The following is a 22,045-nucleotide window of genomic DNA, read 5'->3' as shown; positions in this document are numbered from 1 at the left end:
CCATAGACCCCAACAATCGGGGCAATCGATGTAGCCATGCCGCGCAGCTTTCCGGCCGATCCAATTCCGATTTTTACTTTCTTGGGCCCTCATCTACGTCAACATCCGGCCGTAAGAGGCCACCCCGGACTCGTGTACCGTATTCCAGGAGTGTATCGGTACCACCTTTCACCAACAATGCTCTTTTTGGCCGCGCGGGAGAGAGAGAGAGAACGAAGCGCTCTCGATCCGTGCTCCGAAGAGAGCGCGAGAGAGGTCCGCCGAAGAAATTCTTCAAGTGGAAGGAAAAGAGCGCTCTGAAAAATCCCCGTTGCTCCCAGCAACGGAACAGAGACTGTGGCAAAATTAAGGACAAATTCACAGTTCGAGGATGTTACGCAGCAACCTGGTTGACGGAATATGTCCAGGGCACATTTTATCCACCGCGAAGGTGTGTTCCATTTTCCGGCCACCAACCAACCCATTCAACGTCTGGGCTCGGTGCCCGCATCACGCACACGCACGCACGCACACACCCCTAGCTAGGAGGACTGCTTTGCTGCGAGATTTAACCTTTTTCGCTTCACTGCACCCGCCAACCAGTCTAATCGCCACCCGTTCGCGAATGGCCACCAAATGTGCTCCAAATCTAATTCAGACACCTACGGCCGTCGCCGCACACCGAGAGAGAGCCCACAAAAGCCACGGGTCACGAACCAGTGCAGGGCGAGCGGGGCCACGCCACGAACGAACGAACGATAACCTAAATCGGAACGACGGACCGAGCGTTCCGGGGACGTCGTTAAATTCACCGCGTTCCCGGGAAAGAGATCACTTCAAAACGACCAGACTGGGTTGGGCTAGGAAAAACAAAATATACCCGCGACACACTATGCTGCGACGACGACGGTAGAAGTAGACATTTTGTTTTCACGGCGAGCGTTTTGACGGAGTACTGGCTCTTTTCTCACCGGACAAAATGCTCCGAACGCACACAGCCAGAGCCGATGAAACCACTTCACCGCAAAACTCGCGACAATGCTGTTGGCCTTGTTTGGCCAACGGTCTGGGCGAGAAAGAGACGCCAAGGGGTTTCGCTGCACAAAGAGAGGGCGAAAAGAGTAGCAGGCGAAATCGCTCAACAGGGTGATCCTAAATTGGCACATGTTGCATTTTTTCTAATAAAAGATATTCGCTTTAACTTAATTTCACTGAACTTCGGAAGTTTAATAACAAGTTTAATTACGAAAAATGTCAAAAGTAGATTAGGATGCTCATTACAATTTTATCCATAAAGTTGCTGAAAATCTCGATCCTTTTGCTTCGAAATAGTTTGAAAAGCATAAACTAAGTAATACTTTGAGTAAATTTAAATCTGTTGGATCTTTCAACGAATTCTTCCTGATATAATATGGTCCTCGGTTCGTGGACGATATCATTTCAAGTTTGGCAGCTGAAGCATGTAAAGTCAGTAAACATGTTTTATTTGCGTACGGAAGTTTGATTTGCGCTTTTTATTCACATGGAGTCTCATCCGTTATCACATGGATCAAACAAACTGCTGCCAGAGAATTTGCTGTTCAATACGCAAAGGCCGAAACCGGACAGGGACTACGTAGTATTTTGCTACTATCATTATCATTACCCTTTCTGCAAACGGTTGGACCGGTTTTAAAAAGGGGGTCCCGCACTCTCCGAGCTGGATCTCGCATTCTCTTTTGCCTCTCGCGTGCCGGGACACGAACCAGACTCCGAGAGAGCAAGGGTTCCATAACGAGATTTAATTTGTCCGTGGTCGTGGCCGCCACAAGTTTGTTATTTGCAAATTACCGGCTCAGTATAGACCACACCGCGATCCGAGTTATGCTTAAAAGAATGTAGTAAACCCTTTAAACCGTTTGACCGGAATATATGGCGGGCCTCTGGCGGATATGTGGCCGCGATAGTGCACTCCATATGGTACCGGTGAGAGCACCGGCAGGTTGGCGATCAGAAACAACAGTTCCGCCCAGGGTCATCGATGCCGCTGTGACATCCCCAAGGTGGTCCGGAACTGGTGTGGAAGCAAGCGTGACCGGAAGTGAAACCGGGAAGGGTTGTAGGACGAACGACAGTTTCGAGATTGGAGCCATCGAAGGGAGCTCGATTCCCACGATCCGCTCTGTGTGTTTGCAATCAACATACTTCTTCTTCCAACGGAATTCGTGTCCGCGGCCGCGATAAGCCGCGCGCCTGTGTTATGCGTAGCGGCAATCCGTTGTGCAAATTCTCGCGTTAGTTGCGGTTCGTATCGCGTAGGGTTAACCACGCGCCCCGCTCTGTTATCAATTAACAGCTGTGCCATTCGCGTCGTTTACGCGAAGAAAGTGAAATTCGAATTCCGCTGGATATTGAACTAAGTGGGGGATGTAATTTCCGTTACTTAGAATGCCTACCAAAGAGAGCAGCCAACCGACGAGCGCAACGTGGCGACCATCGCCACGCTTTTTGCCAGTTTCATTCAACAACGATGAGGTAATATTCGGGAACGGGAATCAGAGGGAGCATCAATTACGCACAAGAAATCGGTTATTTGGAACGATCCACTTGAAGAATGGCGAGGCGCACACAACCTTATCGGTTGATCGGGTTTGTCGCTGAAGGTTAACCAAGCCGGGTCACGGTTACATTAATCAGTCCTTGTCGAAGCGTTCGGTGTCTTGTTTAACACGTGTTTTACGACGTTAATATTGCTTGGAAGTGCTTGGAAACACCTGGCCAAACATGCCTCATGTGGCTCAACACACAACGGTCAATAAATAGAAGAAACTAGGCTGGTGGTTGTGTTGTGCAAAACTATGGCTATCGCCAAACATATGCTAGGCTTTTTGTTCCGATCCATGACTAATCTAGGGCAAGAATAAAATCAAACGGAAAATGGTTGTCCTCCTGGGTACAGCATAAGTCTGAGTCATGTCCCTCACAGTATCTAAGAATCGCTCCTTCCTCCTCGGCAGCCCGTGTATCAACCCTCCGAAGGGCATCAAAACTTCTATCAACTGCGGCAAGCCCACCTCGAGCGGGGGACCCTTTTCGAGGACCCGGACTTTCGCGCGTCAGATGCGTCGATCGGCATCCCGTCGGTCAGGAACGTTCAATGGAGACGCCCACCGGAGATTAGCAAGCAGGCGCTCTTCTTCGTCGACGGAGCGTCCCGGTTCGACATCTGCCAGGGTGCGCTGAACGATTGCTGGCTGCTGACGGCGGCCGCCAACCTAACCACTCACCCGTGGCTCTTCCGACGGGCCATACCGGAGGACAATAGTTTCGGCGGAGGCACGTACGCCGGCATATTCCATTTCCGGTTCTGGGAGTTTGGTCAGTGGGTTGAGGTGGTGATCGACGATCGGCTGCCGACGGATGGCGATGGACAGCTCATTTTTGGGCGCTCCAACAAACGGAACGAATTATGGAGCGCCCTGCTCGAAAAAGCGTACGCAAAGTTTTACGGTTCGTATGCGGCCCTCGATGGTGGGACGGCCCGCGAAGCGATGCAAGATCTGACCGGGGGGTTGACGGAGTTTTACCAACCGAAAAAGATGCCCGACAAGGAGGACCAACTGTGGGACATTCTTTGCAGTGGGTTCGAGGCGGGATCCATGTTTGCGTGCAATCTGAAGGTAAGATGGTGCTGGATTTTAAGTTAGGTGCGATGATCATGCTGCCATTTTTTCAGAGTGACCCGACGGGGGAGAACGTCGCGACGAAAGATGGTCTGCTGCGAGGACATTCCTATTCCATCACCAAGCTACACGAGCTGGTCGGTCTGTACAGTGAAGCCGACCGTGTGCGGTTACTTCGCATACGGAATCCGTGGGGCTCGGGCGTTGAGTGGAACGGTCGCTGGAGTGACAAATCGCGCGAGTGGAAGACGATCAACGGCGCCGAACGGAAGCATCTCGCACTGACGATCGAGAACGATGGCGAGTTTTGGATGGATCTGGGCGATTTTATGAAACACTTTGATCGAATGGAAGTGTGCCATCTGTCACCGGAAATGCATAGCTCGGAGGGTGACGCCGACGGCGGAACTGGTCCCGACCCGACGGAGAGTGAGTTCCAGTGGCAGCTACATTCGCTCGATGGTCAATGGGTTCGCGAAACGACGGCCGGTGGCAGTGCGTCCAACTTGGACACGTTCGTCATGAACCCACAGTACACCATTCACATCCAGGAATCGTCCCGCAGATCGTCCGTGGTGATCGCGCTAATGCAAAAGTACCGCCGAGCCGACGCGCTACACAGCCTCACGATTGGCTTCATCGTTTATCGTGTCACCAGGGAAGACCTTCGGTTGAAACCGATACCGAAAGAGTTCTTTCAGCAGCACGATCACGCCATCGTCGGTAGCTCGATCTTTATTAACGCCCGCGAAGTCAGCTGCCGGCTTTCGCTGGAACCGGGCCACTACCTGGTCATCCCCTCTACGTTCGATCCCGGCGAGGAGGGCGACTATTTGCTTCGAATCTTCACCGAACGCTGCAACACACTGAGTGAGAACGATGCGATCCTCTGTTTCGGTACGATCGACGATCGGATCACCGAACAGAGCCCACTGTTTGACACACCTCGCTGGCCGGTGCTGGCCGATCAGTTCTACAGCTGCGCCGACAAGGGCGAGCAAATTGACCAACGGGCACTGCAGGAGATCCTCCGGAAGCAATTCTTTTGCCGAATCGACACCCGGCCGGGTCGGCGATCGAACGACACCAAACCGCAGATGAGTTACTCGCCGTGGCGAAAGATGTGGTCCTGTTTGCTCCAACTGTGTGCCTGCTTTTGGGTACGGCCGACCCCTTCTAGAACCAACCTGCCGGTGGAGCATGGAGATGACAACAACCATGAGAGGGTTGAGCTGTTGGAGCGCATTGCGGAGTTGCTCATGAAACGCACGGTCGGTGGTGATGGATCGACGCTGGGTTTTGAGCACTTCCGTACGATCGTGCGTGATGTGTATCACTGGGAGATGGCCTTCCGGTTGTACGATGTTGATGGTAGCGGAACACTGGACCGACGGGAGCTGCGTCAGGCATTGCGATCGTCCGGCTTTAACGTCAACAATAGGATCCTCTGTAAGCTTCTGCGAATGGTTGTGGAGCTGAATCGTACCCACATCGAGCTGATTGACTTTGCGCTGTGTGCTGCCGAATGCCGTAACACGATAGGTGAGAGGTTGTTGTGTAGCTGAGACTCGCCAAATTTACTTCATCCGATGCTTTTCGTTTCAGATTTACTTCATCGCGAATGAGCTTAAGCGCGTTTGAGAGTTGCGTGTTGGTAAAAGCTTGTACTTCAATAAAGGTTCACATTTCGACGATTACGCTTAACAATTGGTGTCCCCCAACCGGATCCTGTGGATCCGGGTCCGTTCCCCGGTTTGTGCATTAGTGATACGTTAAACACCAAAAGCTCGCATTGTGGACCCGCAGTCTTACGGCAGTACGGCATAATTCCCGTTCTAAGAATAAATTGTCTTGGCTATCCATTCCTCGAGCGTGAAGCGCGCCACGTTCTGGTTGCCCAAGTCCTTCGCACGGAAAGCATCTGTTTGGGGATGGAGAAGAAGCGCGCCGGGTTATGTGGAATCATTCGCCTTTCGTCCACCTCTCGTGGGCTTACCAAACATGGTGCGGATCTTGACGGCACAGGTGACAAAGTCATCGAACCAAATTTCACCTTCGCGCGAACCGTACCGGTGCATCAGCATGTTTATGATGTGATTGTTGAGACTGTATCCGGCCGACTGGAGGGCGGCCCGCAACTCGAACGGATTGATGCGACCGCTTTGATCCTGATCGTACTGCTTGAAGACGGCCTTCCAGCGCGCGATCTCCGATAGTAGTTTCTGGAACTCACTGAGGCCCAGCTTGCCGGATCCATCCTCATCCAGCATGGCCACCATGGCACGGCAAGCGTCCTTCGAGAAGCCCGGATTCGAGGGATCAGCTACAAATCGAACGAAGGATTAGAGCTTCCTCAAGCTGTCCCGCGTCATTCGAGCAACTTACCGCGCGTTTGTGTGGCACTTTCGCTAAGCATTAGGTCCGCTTCTATACCGGCCGCGGTGCCTCCGTTTAACGCGGGGCGGTTATCGCCACCGGCCAAGTTCCGGAAGAACGTTTGCAGCATCGGCCACATGCCACAGATTTCGTTCCGGATGCTGGCTGCGTCCGAGTTGCCGGACGGGTCTTTCTGCGGTGGCACCGCGTAAGTTTGGTACGTTTGCGAGATGCCCCGGGCCGCCTTGGCAATGTCCTCACGGAAGCACCGATCCAGCACAAGCTTCAGCTCCATCCAATCGACTTCTGCGTCTTCTCCGGCGACCTCCACAAACAGCCGTTCCATGGCCGCTCGCTGCGCATCGGTTACCGTCGAATCCTGCGGGAGAAAGACCGGGCACCATGAGATCGCGAATTTCCACGCACACCCGAGAAGCAGTGGCCGGCGACTTACATTCGACGGTTTCGTTGGTGTCATTGCTTTAGCATCCGGTACCTTGTTTGAAGATGAAATGTTATTTACAATGCAGGATCTCCAACCGGGCATGATCCCATGATCCCCCACTTACCGTCGGTACCGAGTCCAGTTTGATGAGGCTGTCGTTTTCCTGCAAATTGCTCGGGCACTCGGAGAACACCCGGATCATGAACTCGCCCTCCTCGTTCGGATCGAACGTTGAGGGCACGATGACGTACGTGGCAGGCGGCAGCCGAAACCGGCAGGTCACCTCGCGCAGGTTGATGAACGTGGACTTGGCAGCACTCAGGTGGCTAGCGAACCAGTCGCGGGGCAGTGGTTTTTGCTGCAGGTCACTCGGCTCCACTCGGTACAATGCGAACCCGATCGTCAGACAGGCGATGCCCTTGTTTCGCTTCGATCGGCGGTTCTTCTGGATCAACGACACGATCAGTGTACACTGCTGCTCGTCGTCGTCCTCGTCCGGATCCTCCAGCCGGATCACATACTGGGGATTGTGCCAAAACGTCTCCAGAAAATTACGGCAACCGCCGGCCGTACTGCCAATCACCCATTCGCCCTCGAACGACGACTGGCGCCACCCGAACCGGCCCTCTCGCTGCGCGATCGGACAGTCCGGACTGAGGTGGCACATTTCGACCCGATCGAAGTACTTCACAAAATCCGGATACGACATCCAGAACTCACCGTCCACCTCGAACGTGAGGCCAATCGCACGCTTCGTCTCCTCCTTGATGAAGCCCCACTCGGCACTCTTGTCCGACCACGCGCCGTTCCACTCGTTCTCGTTGCCCCACGGATTGCGCAGACGGAGCAGCTGGATCTTGCCCTTCACCCGGGGCGTTTCTATGTCCACCGCCTGCGCCTTGGTGATCGAGTACGCGTGGCCCTTCACCAGCCCTTGCGCTGTCTCCTGTTCCATCTCCCCGGCACCAGCCTCGATGCTGCAGGCAAACATGGCGAGGTTGGCGCACCCCTTCTCGATCCTCTCGAACAGATCCTTCGGAGCGCCCTTCATCTCGTAGCCCTCCGTTAGGCCACCGGTAAAATCCTCCATCGCTTCGCTGGCCGTTCCACCGCTGAGTGCTTCGTACGATCCGAACAGCTTGGCATACGCTTTTTCAAGCAGTGCACTCCAGAACTCGTTCTTCGCCGACGACTTGATGTACGCCAGCTGACCGTGGAGTGTCGGCAGACGGTCGTCCACCACCACGTCGTACCACTGGCCGAAGCGCCAGAAGCGGAAGTGGAAGATACCGGCGTAACGCGCGTTCCCATCCAGCCCATCGTTATCGTCCGGGACGACACGATGGAACAGGACCGGATGCACGGTCAGATTGGCGGCCGCCGCCAGCAGCCAGCAGTCACCGAGCAGGCCCTGCTGGATGTCGAACCGCGAGAAGCCATCGGACGAGAAGACGGCACCCGGATTTAGTTCCCGTGGGCGCATCCATTTGAACTGACTCGAGCGGCTGGTCAGGCGCGTCACGTTGAGGGACGAATCGTCGGCCGGGAATTCGGGATCCTCGAAGAGGGTGCCACGGCGCAGGCACTCGTCGCGCAGTTTGTAGAAATCCTGAACGCTCGTCGGCCGGAGCGGGTCCGGTTTGAGAGTAGCTTTCTACAATAGGGAACCAGGAGCATTTCTGAGGTGTTGGGCAAACAAAGCTGGGCTACTTTTAGTGGCCATTTCCGCAGACTCGCGCGGCATTAAAATTCGCCCGAGAAGTTACTGTGAACCTATTAGTCTAGCGTTTCGTGGTAGCGTCGGGAGGATCGTTGAAATAAAACGATCCCATTGTTGGAAATAACATATCCAATGAGAGAAAATCGAGGTTCTATTCCGCAAGAATCGATTAGAAGCGGTACGTCGTTTGAAAACAGAATCATACTCTTGTTATCAAGGGGGACACAGCATGCAAGAGAGCACACAAAGCTAGTATCGATCGTCGGTGTCAACGATTTAATGATGGGGCACACTAACCCGCACCGTTCATTATCGGATTCGTTGCGCAACCTGTTGCGCTTCCATATGGCCTTGATTGGGACACACTCACTTGCTCCCGCGTTAGCATCGGATTGCATCGGAACGGGTGGTAGTGTTCCGGGCACCATTAGGCACACGCATCTCTTGTCAGCACGAAACCGCGTGAACCGCGCACCATGCTGTTAATCGGAGTTTAGGGGGTCTGTGGCGTGAAAAGTCACCAGACAGTGGCGGTTCTTTGTTGCTTTGTTGCTGATAATTCTTTGTTGCTCTGCGTTGTCGCCTGTTGCGAGACGTGAGTCAACCCGACCCCCCCATGGGGACCGCCATAAACCGGGCAGGCCCGGCCCGCTTCCGCCATGTGAGGGTTTTTCATAATTAAATTCGCCGCACGGTCTGGGGAATTTTCCGGACTTTCCGGAACGCGTGGTCAAGTGAATTAGATCGTCGCACCCAATCGTAGGATGGCCTGATATGGAATTATTATTGTTGATGTCGTTCAAATTGAAGTTAGAACGCCGGCGTCAACGAACCGGTCTTGGTCAGATAGCTAATCATGTTTACTATTCGGGAACACAGCTTGCAGGCGAAATTATATTGGCAAACAGCGAACCAGCGAACTGATAAGAGAGCCAACCACCGAAACCGGCCCAGCATCGCCACCGCAATCTTGTGCGCAAGAGAACGGCTCTTAAAGGACAAACCGGGCGCAATTATAACGAAAAGCACCGCGAAATCAGAAGGAGCTCGCAAAAAACCTCAAAATAAACCGGTTCACCGGACGCGAAAACTACATAAAGCGGTAATCAAGAAGGGAAGCAACAACCTTCGCCGCGTTCTATCGGTCGCGGATCGTGTTCTTGTTCTTGGCACCTCCGCGCTCTGCCACGGTCACGGTTACCGCACTTCGAAGGTCGCCCGTCTGCTGGTCTGTTTCCTTCTAGGCCTAGGCCACCTACCCCCTTCAATAAAACCTGCCATAATTCTCGCACGGCCATTCAACGGAACCGTCTTCCGACTTGAACGGGGTGTGCGAACTAAGGAGTCGCAACCGTGGTGACCGTGTTGGCCCACAAACCCCCCAAAACAAACACATTGTAGTTGCGCGCACTTGACACTGTCTAAATTTAAACCACAGCTCCACAGCACGGGCCAAAGGATGGACACGCGATCCGCGATCCTTGGTGGTGATCCTCTCCTGTCTAACGCCACACTTACGCCATGCCGATCGAACTCCACCGGCAGGAATCGGGTCCTCGACTGATGGAGCGTCGTTTTGCCGGTGACCGTCACTGTCGCCAGCCCGATTCCTTGCCCCTTGCTGGGCTCCACCACCGGTCGTGTGATGCGCGTTGGGGCCGGCATTTGTCAGTCGTCGGAGACACAATCTACTTCCTCGTCCACTCGAACTACTAACGGGCGGATCGGTGCGAATGCCCCGTCGAACCGTTCAGGACGCTGGACGCAATCGAACTGAACGCGCGCCGTCCGCCGCCGTAAGATGTTGATCGCGCGGGTTTTTTCGCATCCTTCGCATCCGAACCAGGGTACACCGAGGCATCGTGACCGAGCGTCTCTTCGGGTGGCCACGATTCACAAACAACGGCCGAAGCATGGTGGCAGCCAAGCATAAAAAAACGCGTCGCGCCACATCTGTTTAATGATAAGCCAAAAACCAACACAGTGCGCGGATGTGCGTGGATTCGTGGATTTGCGTCCGGGTTACGTTTTCGTATTGGCGCCCCCTTTGGTGGCCACCGATTAATTTGAATTCGGCGCATCCATTAGAATCGTAAAGATATTCGGAAGGTCACAATAGGTTGTCGACGTGCTGAGAATAGAAGCGGTGCTAGAAAGATAATCATTTTCTATTATCGAAAATAGCTTTCTTTAAATATGATAAATTTTCCTTAAGTTGGGCACAATGAAATTCTAGTTTCAAACTCAAATCACCTCGTCTTCGCAACTCAACTCAATGTGTACTGTGATCATACCTTGAAAACATCATCACCGCACTGAACGAAAGTTTTGCCCAACTATTTATTGGCCGACCCAATGTCCAGCATCGAATGAGCAGAAGCGTCTTACACAATCGATACCGACCGAATACCGGACAAGACTTTAAGAGAGGCCAGAGAGGCGCCCCACAGAACGGGAGCTTTTCCAGAGACCATCCCCCAGTCAGGAGGGCATTTACGATGCCCCACAGGTTTAAACATTAAAGTCATCTTCAAGGACAAAGGAGACCCAAAAAACATCCCAACCTTAATTAAAGACCCTCCCGTTGGTGCTGGACGTGGTTGGGTTTGTGTTGAAGAGCAGAAAGAGATTGAATTATCGCCTAAAAACTGAAATATTATATCAACCATGCCGACCTACTACACTTTAAGACAAACGGAGTAGGCATAGGAATGTCACACGGCACCCAACGCGAGACAAGCTGCCAGCAACGTCGTGCGACTGTCATAAATTAGAAACGGCGCGCGCGATTCGCCTTTCTCTGCCCGGGTTTTCTCGAGGTCATTCCGATTTTCTCGCTTCGTCGGGGAAAAGAGTCAAGTTCACGGAGGCGCGCTACTGTGTCCGTTGGCGTGCGGTAGCCACACTTTTGGCGCCGGGCTGAATGAGTGTCTCCGTTTCGAAGTTCATAATGGCTCCGAGGGTCGCCGTACTGTCGAGCGCACTGGGTGTCTGGCACTGTCTCGAAATTGGCAATTCGATTCCGTGCAGCGCCAATCTTTGAAGTTTCTCCCAATAACGGCACGTTCCGCTCGGTAGAGAAAAGATTGTTTTCTTAGGTTTTACACAAACAGACGCGTTAACAAACATCTGGCACCGGAACAGGAACGACGACGACGATCGAAGTCGCGGTCGTAAATTTTAACCCATCACTAACGGGCCTCACCGGGAGGGGGGTGTACCGTACCACGTGTACTATATTTAAAATACCGTCACCAGAAACACATTAAAACATGCTGGTTTGTTTCGGTGCCTGTCAATGTTGAACACATGTTCTGCTCAGCAGTACGTCCGCTACACAAAGAGCCAAACGGAAGAATCCGTTTTCTGCACTTTCGGCCGCCCGTGACGGTGCAACCTTGCCGAGGGAAATATCCTCCCTTTTGACCTTAGCCAACGGCTACCAGTCATAATGAAAATATTTACATCTACTAGCTAAACGAAAAGAATTCATCATCGGGACGGTGCCTCGAACGATTTTTCGGAATATTGACGAAAGAAAAGGTGGCTACCATATAAATACAATTTTATTATATCGTTTAAAATATCGATCTTCGATGATACGTTTAACACTTAAATAAAAGGCCCCGCAAGCGCGCCTTCAAAGACTTCAATGGATCTAAAATCGAATTATTACGCCGTAAATGGCTGAGGTGCGCGTGATCCATCGTATTTGTTGTTTGTTAAAATATATCAATAAATAAAGAAGCCGCCAAAAATTTAGAAAAATGCCTCAAATAATTTCTGTTTCTTGGCCAATCAAGGGGCAGCAAAGAATCCTCCGGATGTAGCTTGTTCCGTTTCGTAACTGGCATTAAGGAGTGGAATCTTTGATTCCGGCAAACAGAGGTGGATGTAAATTATGGTTAAGTAAATGGGTAACACCAACGGAGAACAATGGGGACCCCATTGTCGCTCAACTAATTACTAGTCAACACATGCGCGTGTATGTGTGATGGTGGGTATCCTTATAGCGATCGCATTACACAACACAATAATGATCGATTATTTCGAGCGATTTCGAGAGGAGAGTGGAAAGCTTTTTATGTATAGAACGAAATGCGAGAGGAGCCCGGCCCCGGACACTTGCGGCCGTCTAAGAATACAGTGTTTTCTCGACCCAATCGTCCATGGTGAACGTGGCCTGATTGGACCCATCGGTGTCTCGTTCGCGGAAGATTTCTGTTCAGTAAAGAAAGAGCCAGCAGCCGGCAGAACACACCAGAGTAAATATCGGATCGTTCAGCAATAGTCTTAAAAGTGTCCCCACTTACCGATCATGGTTTTAATCTTGACGGCACACATAATGAAGTCATCGAACGGGATCGTTCCACTGCGCGAACCGTACCGATGGACCAACGCGTTCAGGATGCGATTGTTCAGATGGTAGCCGGCCGAGTTGAGCGCGTCGCGCAACTGGAACGCGCTCAATCGTCCGGAACCTTGCGTATCGTACAGCTTGAAGACAGCCTTCCACTTGGCAATGTCGGTCAGCAGCTGCTGGAACTCGTCGAAACCGAGCTTACCCGTGTGGTCCACGTCCAGCATGGCCACCATCGCCCGGCAAACGTCTTTCGAGAAGCCTTCGGCCGAAATGTTATCTAGAGGGAACGAGAAGACAAGGCAAGCGATTAGAAATGGTCAGTGCGCGACCGATGCGGGGACAGTGTACTAATGTGGAGGGTAGGCACACACTAGAGGGATTTTTCTAACGAAGAATCTTGAAGCACTCTCGGCGTTCCACTAGACGATGCACGGCCGAGAGACCTGTGAAAAGCTGCAAAGAAACTGATTAGGAGCTGGGTTGCACATTACAACGGAAAAGGAAAAGAACTCGAACTCTAGCCATTTATCCGGGAAACTAAGAATGTCAATTGTTTTCAGTAACTCTACTTAGAAATAGCTACTCAAAAACCGATCAAACCGATCGGTGAGGGAATGGAGGAAGCATCTGCGGGGTGTGTAGGGCAATGAGTCGAAACGATCTTAACCGGCCGTGGTCTCTAAAACGGGGTGCCAGGAACAACATTCAACTCAAACTCTAGGTCGTACCTGTCGTGTAAGAGCAGCGGCGTCAACGCAAACCGGTGCTGTTAAGTACCGCTGCGATGATCGTGTTTCATGTAAACGTAAAAGAATGTGTAAATGGACGAAATTGAGCTTCGAAGTCGTGTTGAGGAGCGATCGGTGTAGGTCTTACGTGTAGTCAAAAAGTATATTTAAGTTGTTTATTATGTGTTGCTTTGGTAGTTGAAAGCTGCCTCAAAACCCCGGCTGTCGTATTCAACATGAAAAAAACACTTTTTTGGTCTTTTGTGATTAGTGGTGATTGTGAATTTTGTTTCATTACTTCAACCTTATTCTTCTTCCCAAACATAATAAAGCTAACCAAACACGGAAACATGACAAAAAGCATAGGTTCCACTCAGCAATGGCCACACAAAACGGACAAAAGCAAGTGCTCCGATCGCAAGAAGAAAAGCTGCCTCAACTAGGCCAGGACCAGGGCAGTGCCCCACGTTGAACCGAAGGACACTTTATGAAGGAGCGTTACAAATACAAATGCGTTTACTCTCACCGTGCAGCGGCTGGGTCGGTACGATCTGGCTTTCCAAATTGGCCGGACGGTTGCCGTTGGTGTCCTCGCCGCCGCCAAGCACTCCTTTGCAGCACATGTTCATCAGCATACCCAGCAGATCCTCGAGACCCCCCGGGCCACCAGGACCACCCGGACCGTCCGCGTTCTGCGTCGATGCGTACGTCTGGCGGTTTAGTCCGTTCAGTGAAGACGTTTTCGGTAGATCTAAAAGCCCGACGAATACAAGGCGGCGCAGTATACCGGGTGTCGTTGATAAGGTGGACATTTGGTAACGTATCAGGTTTGGTCATCGTGTTTCAATGTACAACAGGCACCCTCCCCCATTGGATATTGTCGTGAACGGAGAAGTGAGGATGAGTTATGCGGTATATATGATCGACATGATCATGATCGGACAGCACAGCGGGACGTTAATTTATATGATACATCGATCAGAGAGAGAGAGAAAGAGAGAGTGTGTGTTTGTTAATGGGAGTTTGTGTCAAAACAGGGATCACATTCTGGGATCGTATTGATTTAAATGAAGGTGACTAAAAATAAGAGGGAAACTATGAGGCCACAACATATTAGAAGACTAACTCTATATAGAAAGAAACATTCCCAAAAGTCTATACAAAGTACTTAGTAAACCAATAACACACTATGGTGAGTTGAACTATGCCGAGTGTATGCGATCGTTAGGTGATCGAACATTCCATTCGATCAACGGATCATGCGCTTAACGATACACAAAGACGTAAAACAACAGATTTTGTCTTCCATTCCAGCCAATTTTGCACATCATTGTTTGCTTCACGAATGGCGATCGCCCTAAGAACGCTATTTCTCTTCATGCAAGAAGGGAAAAGTACCTTCCATCAAACCCGTCCTCGCACGATCACCGCCAACCTTTTACAGCCTGAAAGTGTTACACCGTTACACTACGGGACTGGAGTTATACTAACGTGGTAGTGACAAACGCAACCCATGGGTGCTATGGCCCAATCCGGAGGACACACTTACCGTCGCGGAAGGAGTGATCGAGAATGCGTTTCAGCTCGACCCAATCGACCTCACCGTCCTCGCCGGCCACATCCAGGAACAGACGTTCCATGGCTTGTCGCTGCGGCGACGGTTGGTGAAAGCCGGGGTCGTCCGGTGCAATCTGTAAAAGTTGCCAAAAAGCAGACATAAGTTTTCTGTTCGATTGCCTCTGCCATCGTCTTCAAACGCGACACTTACCCGATCATCGAGGTCGCCGACACCGACATGCTCATCGTTCTCCATCATACCGTTGGCAGTTTCGGAGAACACACGGATAATGAATTCGCCTTCCTCGTTCGGCTCGAAGGTGGACGGAACGATGACATACGAACCGGGCGGAAGCTTGAACCGGCAGCTAACTTCACGCAGATTGATAAAGGCCGGCGAGCGGGCGGCCGAAGCGTTGTACTTGAAAAAGTTCATCTTCAGTGGCTTCTGCGCCAGATCGCGCTCCGTTACACGGTACACCGCAAAACCGATCGTCAGGCACTCGACGCCCATGTTTCGGCGCGATCGTCGATTCTTTTGCAGCAGTGCAATGATCACGGTACAGTTACCCTCCGCATCGTCCTCGTCCGGGTCGTCCAGTCGCATTACGTACTGCGGATTGTGCCAGAAGGTATCGAGGTAGTTGCGGCACCCGCCCGCCGTACTGCCGATGGCCCATTCGCCCTCGAACATTGACATTTCCCAGCGTATCTTGCCACGGTTCAGCTGATCGTCACTCAGCGAGTCCGGACTCAAGTTGCAGATCTCCATTCGGTCGAAGTAGCGCGTAAAATCACGGTACGACATCCAAAACTCGCCATCGTGATCAAAGTTTAGGCCCAGCTCCTCCTTCTGCGCGTCCGGGATGTAGCGCCATTCGGCGGACTTGTCACTCCACGGGCCGTTCCACTCGGCCTCGTTACCCCACGGGTTGCGCAGGCGAATCAGTGGAATCCTCCCCGAGCGACCCGGCGTCTCAATGTCCACGAGCTGAATCTTCGTGATGGAGTACGCGTGGCCTCGAATCAGACCCTCGGGGGTCTCCGCTTCCAGCACGTGCGGATCCGCCTCAATGCTGCAGCCAAACATCGAGTTACGCTTGAAGCCCTTCTCGATGATCTCGAACAAGTTCGGTGGCGTTTGATCCTTCAGATCGTACATTTCCGCCACACCGCCGGTGAAATCTTCCATCGCTTCGCACGTCGTGCCACCGCGCAGGGACTCGTACGAACCGTGCAGCTTGGCATACGCTTTTTCAAGCAGGGCGCTCCAGAACTCGTTTTGCTCCGACGAGCGCATGTAGATGAGCTGCCCACGGTACGTCGGCAGACGGTCGTCGATCACCACGTCCACCCACTTGCCGTACTGCCAGAAGCGGAAGTGGAACACACCGGCATACTCGTCCTCGAAGCTGTTATCCTCCGGCACAACGCGCAGGAACATCTTCTGATCCTGCGTCAGGTTGGCGCACGCGGCCAGCAGCCAGCAGTCGCCCAGCTCACCCTGCTGCACATCGAACCGCGAGAAGCCTTCGACGAAGAACTCCGGATTATCGCAAATCTCGTGCGGACGCAGCCACTCGTAGTGCCGATCGGGTCGCTTCGAGTACAGCAGCGAGGAAGCAGTTGCCGGGAACTCGGGATCCTCGAAAAGGGACCCGCTCTCGAGGCACTCTTGGCGAATCTGGTAAAAGTCCTGCACATCGGCACTGGATCGCGAGCCCACTGCACGTTCCCCGAGCTGTGGAATCGAATTGAAAAGAGTCAAATTAGTAACGGGAGAACAGAGAAATTGACGTGTTTCGATCGGAATCGGATAAAATTGACATTCTAAGCACCCGATCGCACTGCCGGGTGGAACCGCGAGGTGTTTGAGGCAATCGACGGCAGTGCACCGGACAATGGCCACTATGGGACCGACGCTTCCGACAGTAGTGATGATGATGAAGATGATGATGGTGAGTTCCGAGACGATGCAGCGCGTGGTTCGAAGTCCGCAGCGGCACACCGGATACGGTGCGTCGCATTGTCCTGATTCTGGCAAACTGCCCACTATGGTAAGCAAAAAATAGTTGGGAAAGGCAACGACACTACAGCAAAATCCTTTCTGGCTAAATGCGAGACCCTTTTAGTGGCCCGCTGGGAGAGCTCCCGTGGTGCAGACTACCATCATCTAGCACTACAAACCCCACGCTGTGACGGAAGCAACCGAAAATGCGATAAAAGCAATGGAACCTTGTGAATAGTTCCTCTCATAAGACCGTTTCTTCTTCAACACTTTGCATTAGAGTGAAAATGGCCATCCCTTTGGACTCACCTCGTCCAAGAAAACCTCTTTAAATCGATTGCGTCGGCGACGGCCTCGTAACCCGAGACGGGGCAGTGCTTTCGACACATTGATAATGCGACTCTCGTCCCGGGACGATTTGGATCCTTTACGGTCCTTTGCACTTTTAGCACCAGCTTCCGGCGGCATCTCGAGGCCCGGGTCCGGCGGGGGCACAACGGCACATTCCTGCCGACTCACAAACCCAATGCGGCACCACTTTTGCTCCCCCTGATGGCTCATCTTTGGGGCACTGTTTTGTGAATCCGTTTTTAATTTCTCTCAGCGATCAGAAGGCGATAATTTATCGGCAGCCAGGGAGGAACTGAGGTCCCGATAGGGCCAAAGTTTGCCGCGAACCTCCGCGATGAGGTTCGCGCAGTGAAACGGGGTCGCGTTCTGGGTGCGCCAACCAGCGGATGGGCTTTTAATCGTGTGTAACAATCGATGGCTGCCACGAAGTCTTGGCTGCACTTCTTTTCGCATGACTTCTGGTGCACGGCGGGCACGTCTGGGGGCCCGTCCTATCGGAAGTATACAGCTTGCACCTCATTAATTACACTACCGATCGCAGGAACGGGCCCTTTAATTGATGCTTTTAATTAGCGAACGGGTAAATAATCCAAATAATAATTTGATTATCCTTATTAATGCAATATTATTGCAAACAAGTCATGAACAATGGGATAACAAATTATTGTTGTAAACATTATCGCCTTGGCTCTTAGCATTGGCCGGTACTGTAATAGGTTTATTGCTATTTATGGGTCCTCCCTCCGGTTCCCTTTGGTCTCCCAGCCGTTCGTACGCGTCCACTGCAACTCAACTCATGCACCACAAACTTCTATTTTCTTCCGAAGGTTGTTCGTAACCGGGTTGCGACGGGTTACGCCAGCTGGTTGTTTGCAAACGTGCCTAACGCTCGCCGAACTCGGAACCGCGGAACTTCGGAACCTCGAGTGCAGTAGAAAGGAATGCGATTGAAGCAATAGTGGAATGTGGTGCCGTGTATGAATCGATCGTTTGGCAAAACATTGCTACGCCGGGTGAGAGAAGTTACTAATTTGTGATAAATCGTCAGGCAACAATGCCAATGCCAATCTACTCAATCACGGCGCACGCAGGCCGGTCTCTCACCACTACTTGCAGAGTTCCGTGTTTATCATCAAGCGACGTTTTGCGTGCGCGTGCCAGATCGTCGGAGCGTGGACTTTTATGCGCCAATGAACCGGGCATTGAAAGGCAACCGGAGTCCGATTCATGCGTGATCAACCTTGAGCGGGTCACGCGGCATTATGCGTCGGTGTCGTTTGGATTCAATTTGTTTAACCCATTAGATGTCGCTACACGGTCAGTCCCACTTACCACTTTCATGTTCTTAATGCTCGGCAGGAAGCGCTTGGTGTCGGATTCTTTTTTGACGAACATCTCGTTGATGACGTTTCCGATGTACTCCGTGGCGGCGCTGGTTATCGCTTGGCCGGCCGCATCGAACAACTGCCTACCAGCCCCACCGAGGAGGCCCTGAGTGAGTGAGAATTGAGTTAAATCGTGCCGCCCTTGTTTTTTTTCGGAAGCCACTTCGCTTCTTATACCTTTAACTCATCCATGGTCACAACCGGTTCTACTGAGTCGACGAGAGAACACTACCACTCTGCTGCGGGCGATATGCGAGCTGCTGCGAACGTTAATCAAAGGTTACTACGATACTCCCATTGCCTCGTGACGAGTGTGTGGAATGCATTTCAACTGACGTAGCGGAATGACAATCGACGAAGCATCGCAGCCTACTTGGCAACACGCACGTGATTGCACTCCGTCGGCTTATCACCGATCGCGTGCGCTTTGGGGTCATTTACGGCCACCGTCTTCTCAAACTCTTGAAGTCTCAATCAATGCTCAAGCTGTCAAGTGTCGTGAGAGACCTTCTCGAGTCAATATTATCTTATCAAACCCTCATATCAAATTAATCAAAGTCAATAGCCATGTAGACCGTAATGTTCGATGTAATATCTACTGTTGATAACATTGTAACATTCGAATTGCCCGTTATTTATACTGATTACAAGCCATGATCGCGATAGGTATGAGTAATCTCGCTCAGAAAGATAGTAATTATAGCTCATGACACCGTTGGTGCGCTTGAGTCATGCTGTGTAGTCCCCGCGTGAGAAATAGGCGTGTAACTCCAGCAATTCCACTGATTCACACAGAGAGTGAGAAGTTAAAAATCGATCCGGAGGTGCGTAACTGCCCTACCCAACTTGTGGCGCCAAGTGTACGCCGAAAGAGACGAATTTTGACCTTCAACCCTGCCAAGCAAACATATTCCCCCCTCCCGGAATGACCCATTTCCGTAGTTGCCGAAAAAGCATTACAGAGCGTGCGTATCTAAGATTTTCGGCCACAGCCGACAGCCGACGGTCACACCAATACAAAGATCCGTTTTATGTTCTGCCGAGGGAAGTTGGACCCCACTTCGCGACAACATTGGCCGTTGGTGGAGATGTCTCTCCCTCGCTAAGATCGGGGTGACTATAAATAAATTCCACTCTTGAAAAATTCTGAAACGCACGCACAGAGAAGTGTCCCTGAAAGCAAACGAAACAAGAATCAGAACGGAGTGGTAAGCGATGCTTCAACCGTGTCGTATGTTAGATCATTGGCTGAATATAGCGTCCCGGAAGACAAACAGTACATTACGCCAAACGGTTACAACCGTGTCCATCACGCTTGTTGTGACAGTGATTTGTTTACATCAAACGCTTTCACCCGGATGATAGTGTGTTGGTGAAAGCACACGCATGTTTCGCCGGAACTGATGGGAGTGTAGCAATTTATGACAACTCGCTGAAACCGTGCCAAATCTTCCGTCCGCAGCTATGCGGTTCAACCCGATGATGACATCATGTTTTGCAGGTGGGGGGTATGTGACTCGGGATAAGCCAGCAAATAGCCCATAATTCAAGGGAACGTCATCTCCGCACAGATAATCCGGCACGGACCACAGCCCGAACCGAGCGGCACAATTTAACTTTTAGGGCATTCACACACGCGACACGATGCAACTCACTCTGTTTTACCTCAAATTCAGCACAAATTACTTAAAATTCACACACCGCACAGCGCAGAGAAAGAATCACTTCGGAGACGAACGATGAGCAATTCCGTTCTAGAGTGAGACCAACGACGACGACGGAGTGGAACTGTCAAACTGCTTGTTTTGGTCGCAACGCAAGGGTTGCTGGGGTAGGTTGCGGTCTGAGGCGGGCAGTGAAGTGAGCGAAGGGGAGCTCACGACAGCAGAGCTGTGAGTGCCCGGGACATGTTCGCAAAGTACCAGGCAAGAAAACACGAAACATACGAAAGCCGATACTTCGAGACTTTAAATATTGCCGCCGAGGACACAATAACGAGCAAGTAAATCGGTAAAAGGCCAACGGTGTGGTGCTTTTAAAACTCTTCAAGGAGGAGCGTTGACAATCATCAGCCATTTCTATTAATAGGCAATTCAACTGCAGAGCGGATGTGGAGGCAATAACTTCATGGAAACGCATTTATTTCGTGTGCCTCGGTACACCCTACGGAGGGAGATTCTCGGTAGTGGGCCGTAACATTTGCAAGACTCCCCATAACGCTAAAAATAGTCCAAGAAAGATCGTACTGTTTTCACTGGATGCTTGATGGAGTCTCTTCGGCGGAACCACATGTCTGGTTGTATCCGTCCTTTTGCAGTTGTGCAGTTGAACAGCGAGACTGTGACCTTCTTCAACAGCCATTTCTGGCAGAGACAACAAAGCGACCCCATTCTTGACCCAACAAAAAATATGGCCTTACTTCTTTGCCCTTGTGAATCATTTGAGATTTTATCCGATTCCGATGCAGAAAGTATTTGCTTACCGGTGAGAACATTCCCTCCGAAATCGGCACGGCGATCGCCTGGAACGGGATCTCCGGGCAGGTCGGTTCCTGACCGCCCGAGGACGCCCGGTCGTCTTGCAGCAGCGATTGTGGCACGGTTGGCGGCAGATTGGGCATTCCGAAGCCGGACGATTCCGGGCCGGTTCCGAAGGCCGCAAAACCCATCGTCGGATAGGGAAGGTTTGTGTTCGCCGGTGGCGGATATCCGGCGCCGTAAGCGGACGATGGTAGCGCTGGCATTACGCCGGGCGAGAATCCGTACGAAAGGGACTGACCCGAGATGTTGGAGCCCGAATCTCGGCTGAGGCTCGAGTAGCCCGACGATGAGCCCGATGGCGGAACCGTCGGCCACGAGGCCGGTGGCGACTGGGCGAACGCGGCGGGATTAATCCAACCCATTCCGTTTGCGTTCCAGTTTTTCGGGTAATAATAATTCTGATTGTAGTATGCCATTGTGCGTGAGTGTTCGAGTGTAAAGTTTCCTTTTATGGCAGGGGACACGCGTACCGGACTGGACGGTCAAGGTTGTCACGGGGAACCCGGCAACCTTCGCGACGCGACCGAAGAAACGTCAAACCGCGACGCGCGATCCGCGACGATAACCGAACACCGAAAGCGAGATACGACCGAGTGGGGGAGAGCACAAACCAATCGACACCTGGTTATTTGTTCACTGACCACCAGTTTGCCACGGGAAGATTGATGCTTAACTTTCTCCTGTTTATATCTCCGAAGACGAGTATCACGCCAAACACTTGCGCAATACTTTGTTTATGTTTTTCTTTTCGCTAATTTATCGCCTCGCGCCTAGATGAATCACATTGGGGCGGGTACATTACGTGTGTTGGCAACTTTAGATTTGGCACTTTTCGCCTGACCACGCGAAACCACTAATTATCGCACAAACATTCGCGGCGATACTGACCACTCTCCGCGGTTCGCGTTGTTAAGTATATCTTCGCGTTGCT

At 51.8% G+C, this 22,045-nt stretch overlaps 3 protein-coding genes across 5 annotated transcripts; 1 reads left to right on the top strand and 2 right to left on the bottom strand.

The window, feature by feature from the left end:
• The first annotated feature begins 2,357 nt into the window (after positions 1 to 2,357).
• On the top strand, positions 2,358 to 5,470 carry LOC131205708 (calpain-B-like). Its single transcript, XM_058197923.1, has 4 exons — positions 2,358 to 2,493; positions 2,976 to 3,638; positions 3,695 to 5,183; positions 5,247 to 5,470. The coding sequence occupies exons 1-4, from the start codon at positions 2,407 to 2,409 to the stop codon at positions 5,264 to 5,266; spliced, it is 2,259 nt and encodes a 752-aa protein (XP_058053906.1). The 5' UTR covers positions 2,358 to 2,406; the 3' UTR covers positions 5,267 to 5,470.
• LOC131206668 (calpain-B-like) lies at positions 5,284 to 9,847 on the bottom strand. The gene is made up of 6 exons (XM_058199329.1): positions 9,701 to 9,847; positions 6,587 to 8,116; positions 6,472 to 6,513; positions 6,027 to 6,396; positions 5,638 to 5,964; positions 5,284 to 5,562 (listed from the first exon to the last, which is right to left on the bottom strand). The coding sequence occupies exons 1-6, from the start codon at positions 9,845 to 9,847 to the stop codon at positions 5,477 to 5,479; spliced, it is 2,502 nt and encodes an 833-aa protein (XP_058055312.1). The 3' UTR covers positions 5,284 to 5,476.
• A 1,891-nt stretch (positions 9,848 to 11,738) lies between these two features.
• Positions 11,739 to 20,271, bottom strand: LOC131205821 (calpain-A-like). Of its 3 annotated transcripts, none has more exons than XM_058198080.1 (8): positions 20,240 to 20,271; positions 18,752 to 18,834; positions 18,522 to 18,680; positions 15,042 to 16,571; positions 14,823 to 14,964; positions 13,800 to 14,024; positions 12,496 to 12,822; positions 11,739 to 12,403 (listed from the first exon to the last, which is right to left on the bottom strand). In XM_058198080.1, exons 2-8 carry the CDS (start codon positions 18,764 to 18,766, stop codon positions 12,318 to 12,320), a joined length of 2,484 nt encoding a protein of 827 aa, XP_058054063.1. In that variant the 5' UTR covers positions 18,767 to 18,834; positions 20,240 to 20,271; the 3' UTR covers positions 11,739 to 12,317. The 3 variants fall into 3 exon arrangements, with proteins under 3 accessions (XP_058054063.1, XP_058054064.1, XP_058054065.1); XM_058198081.1 differs by having other exon boundaries at positions 18,752 to 18,831; positions 20,240 to 20,265; XM_058198082.1 differs by lacking the exon at positions 13,800 to 14,024.
• Positions 20,272 to 22,045: the final 1,774 nt, after the last annotated feature.

This window comes from Anopheles bellator, chromosome 1 (genome assembly GCF_943735745.2).
Source record: "Anopheles bellator chromosome 1, idAnoBellAS_SP24_06.2, whole genome shotgun sequence".
NCBI classification, from domain to species: Eukaryota; Metazoa; Arthropoda; class Insecta; order Diptera; family Culicidae; genus Anopheles; species Anopheles bellator.
This window is presented reverse-complemented; position numbering and strand designations above follow the sequence as displayed.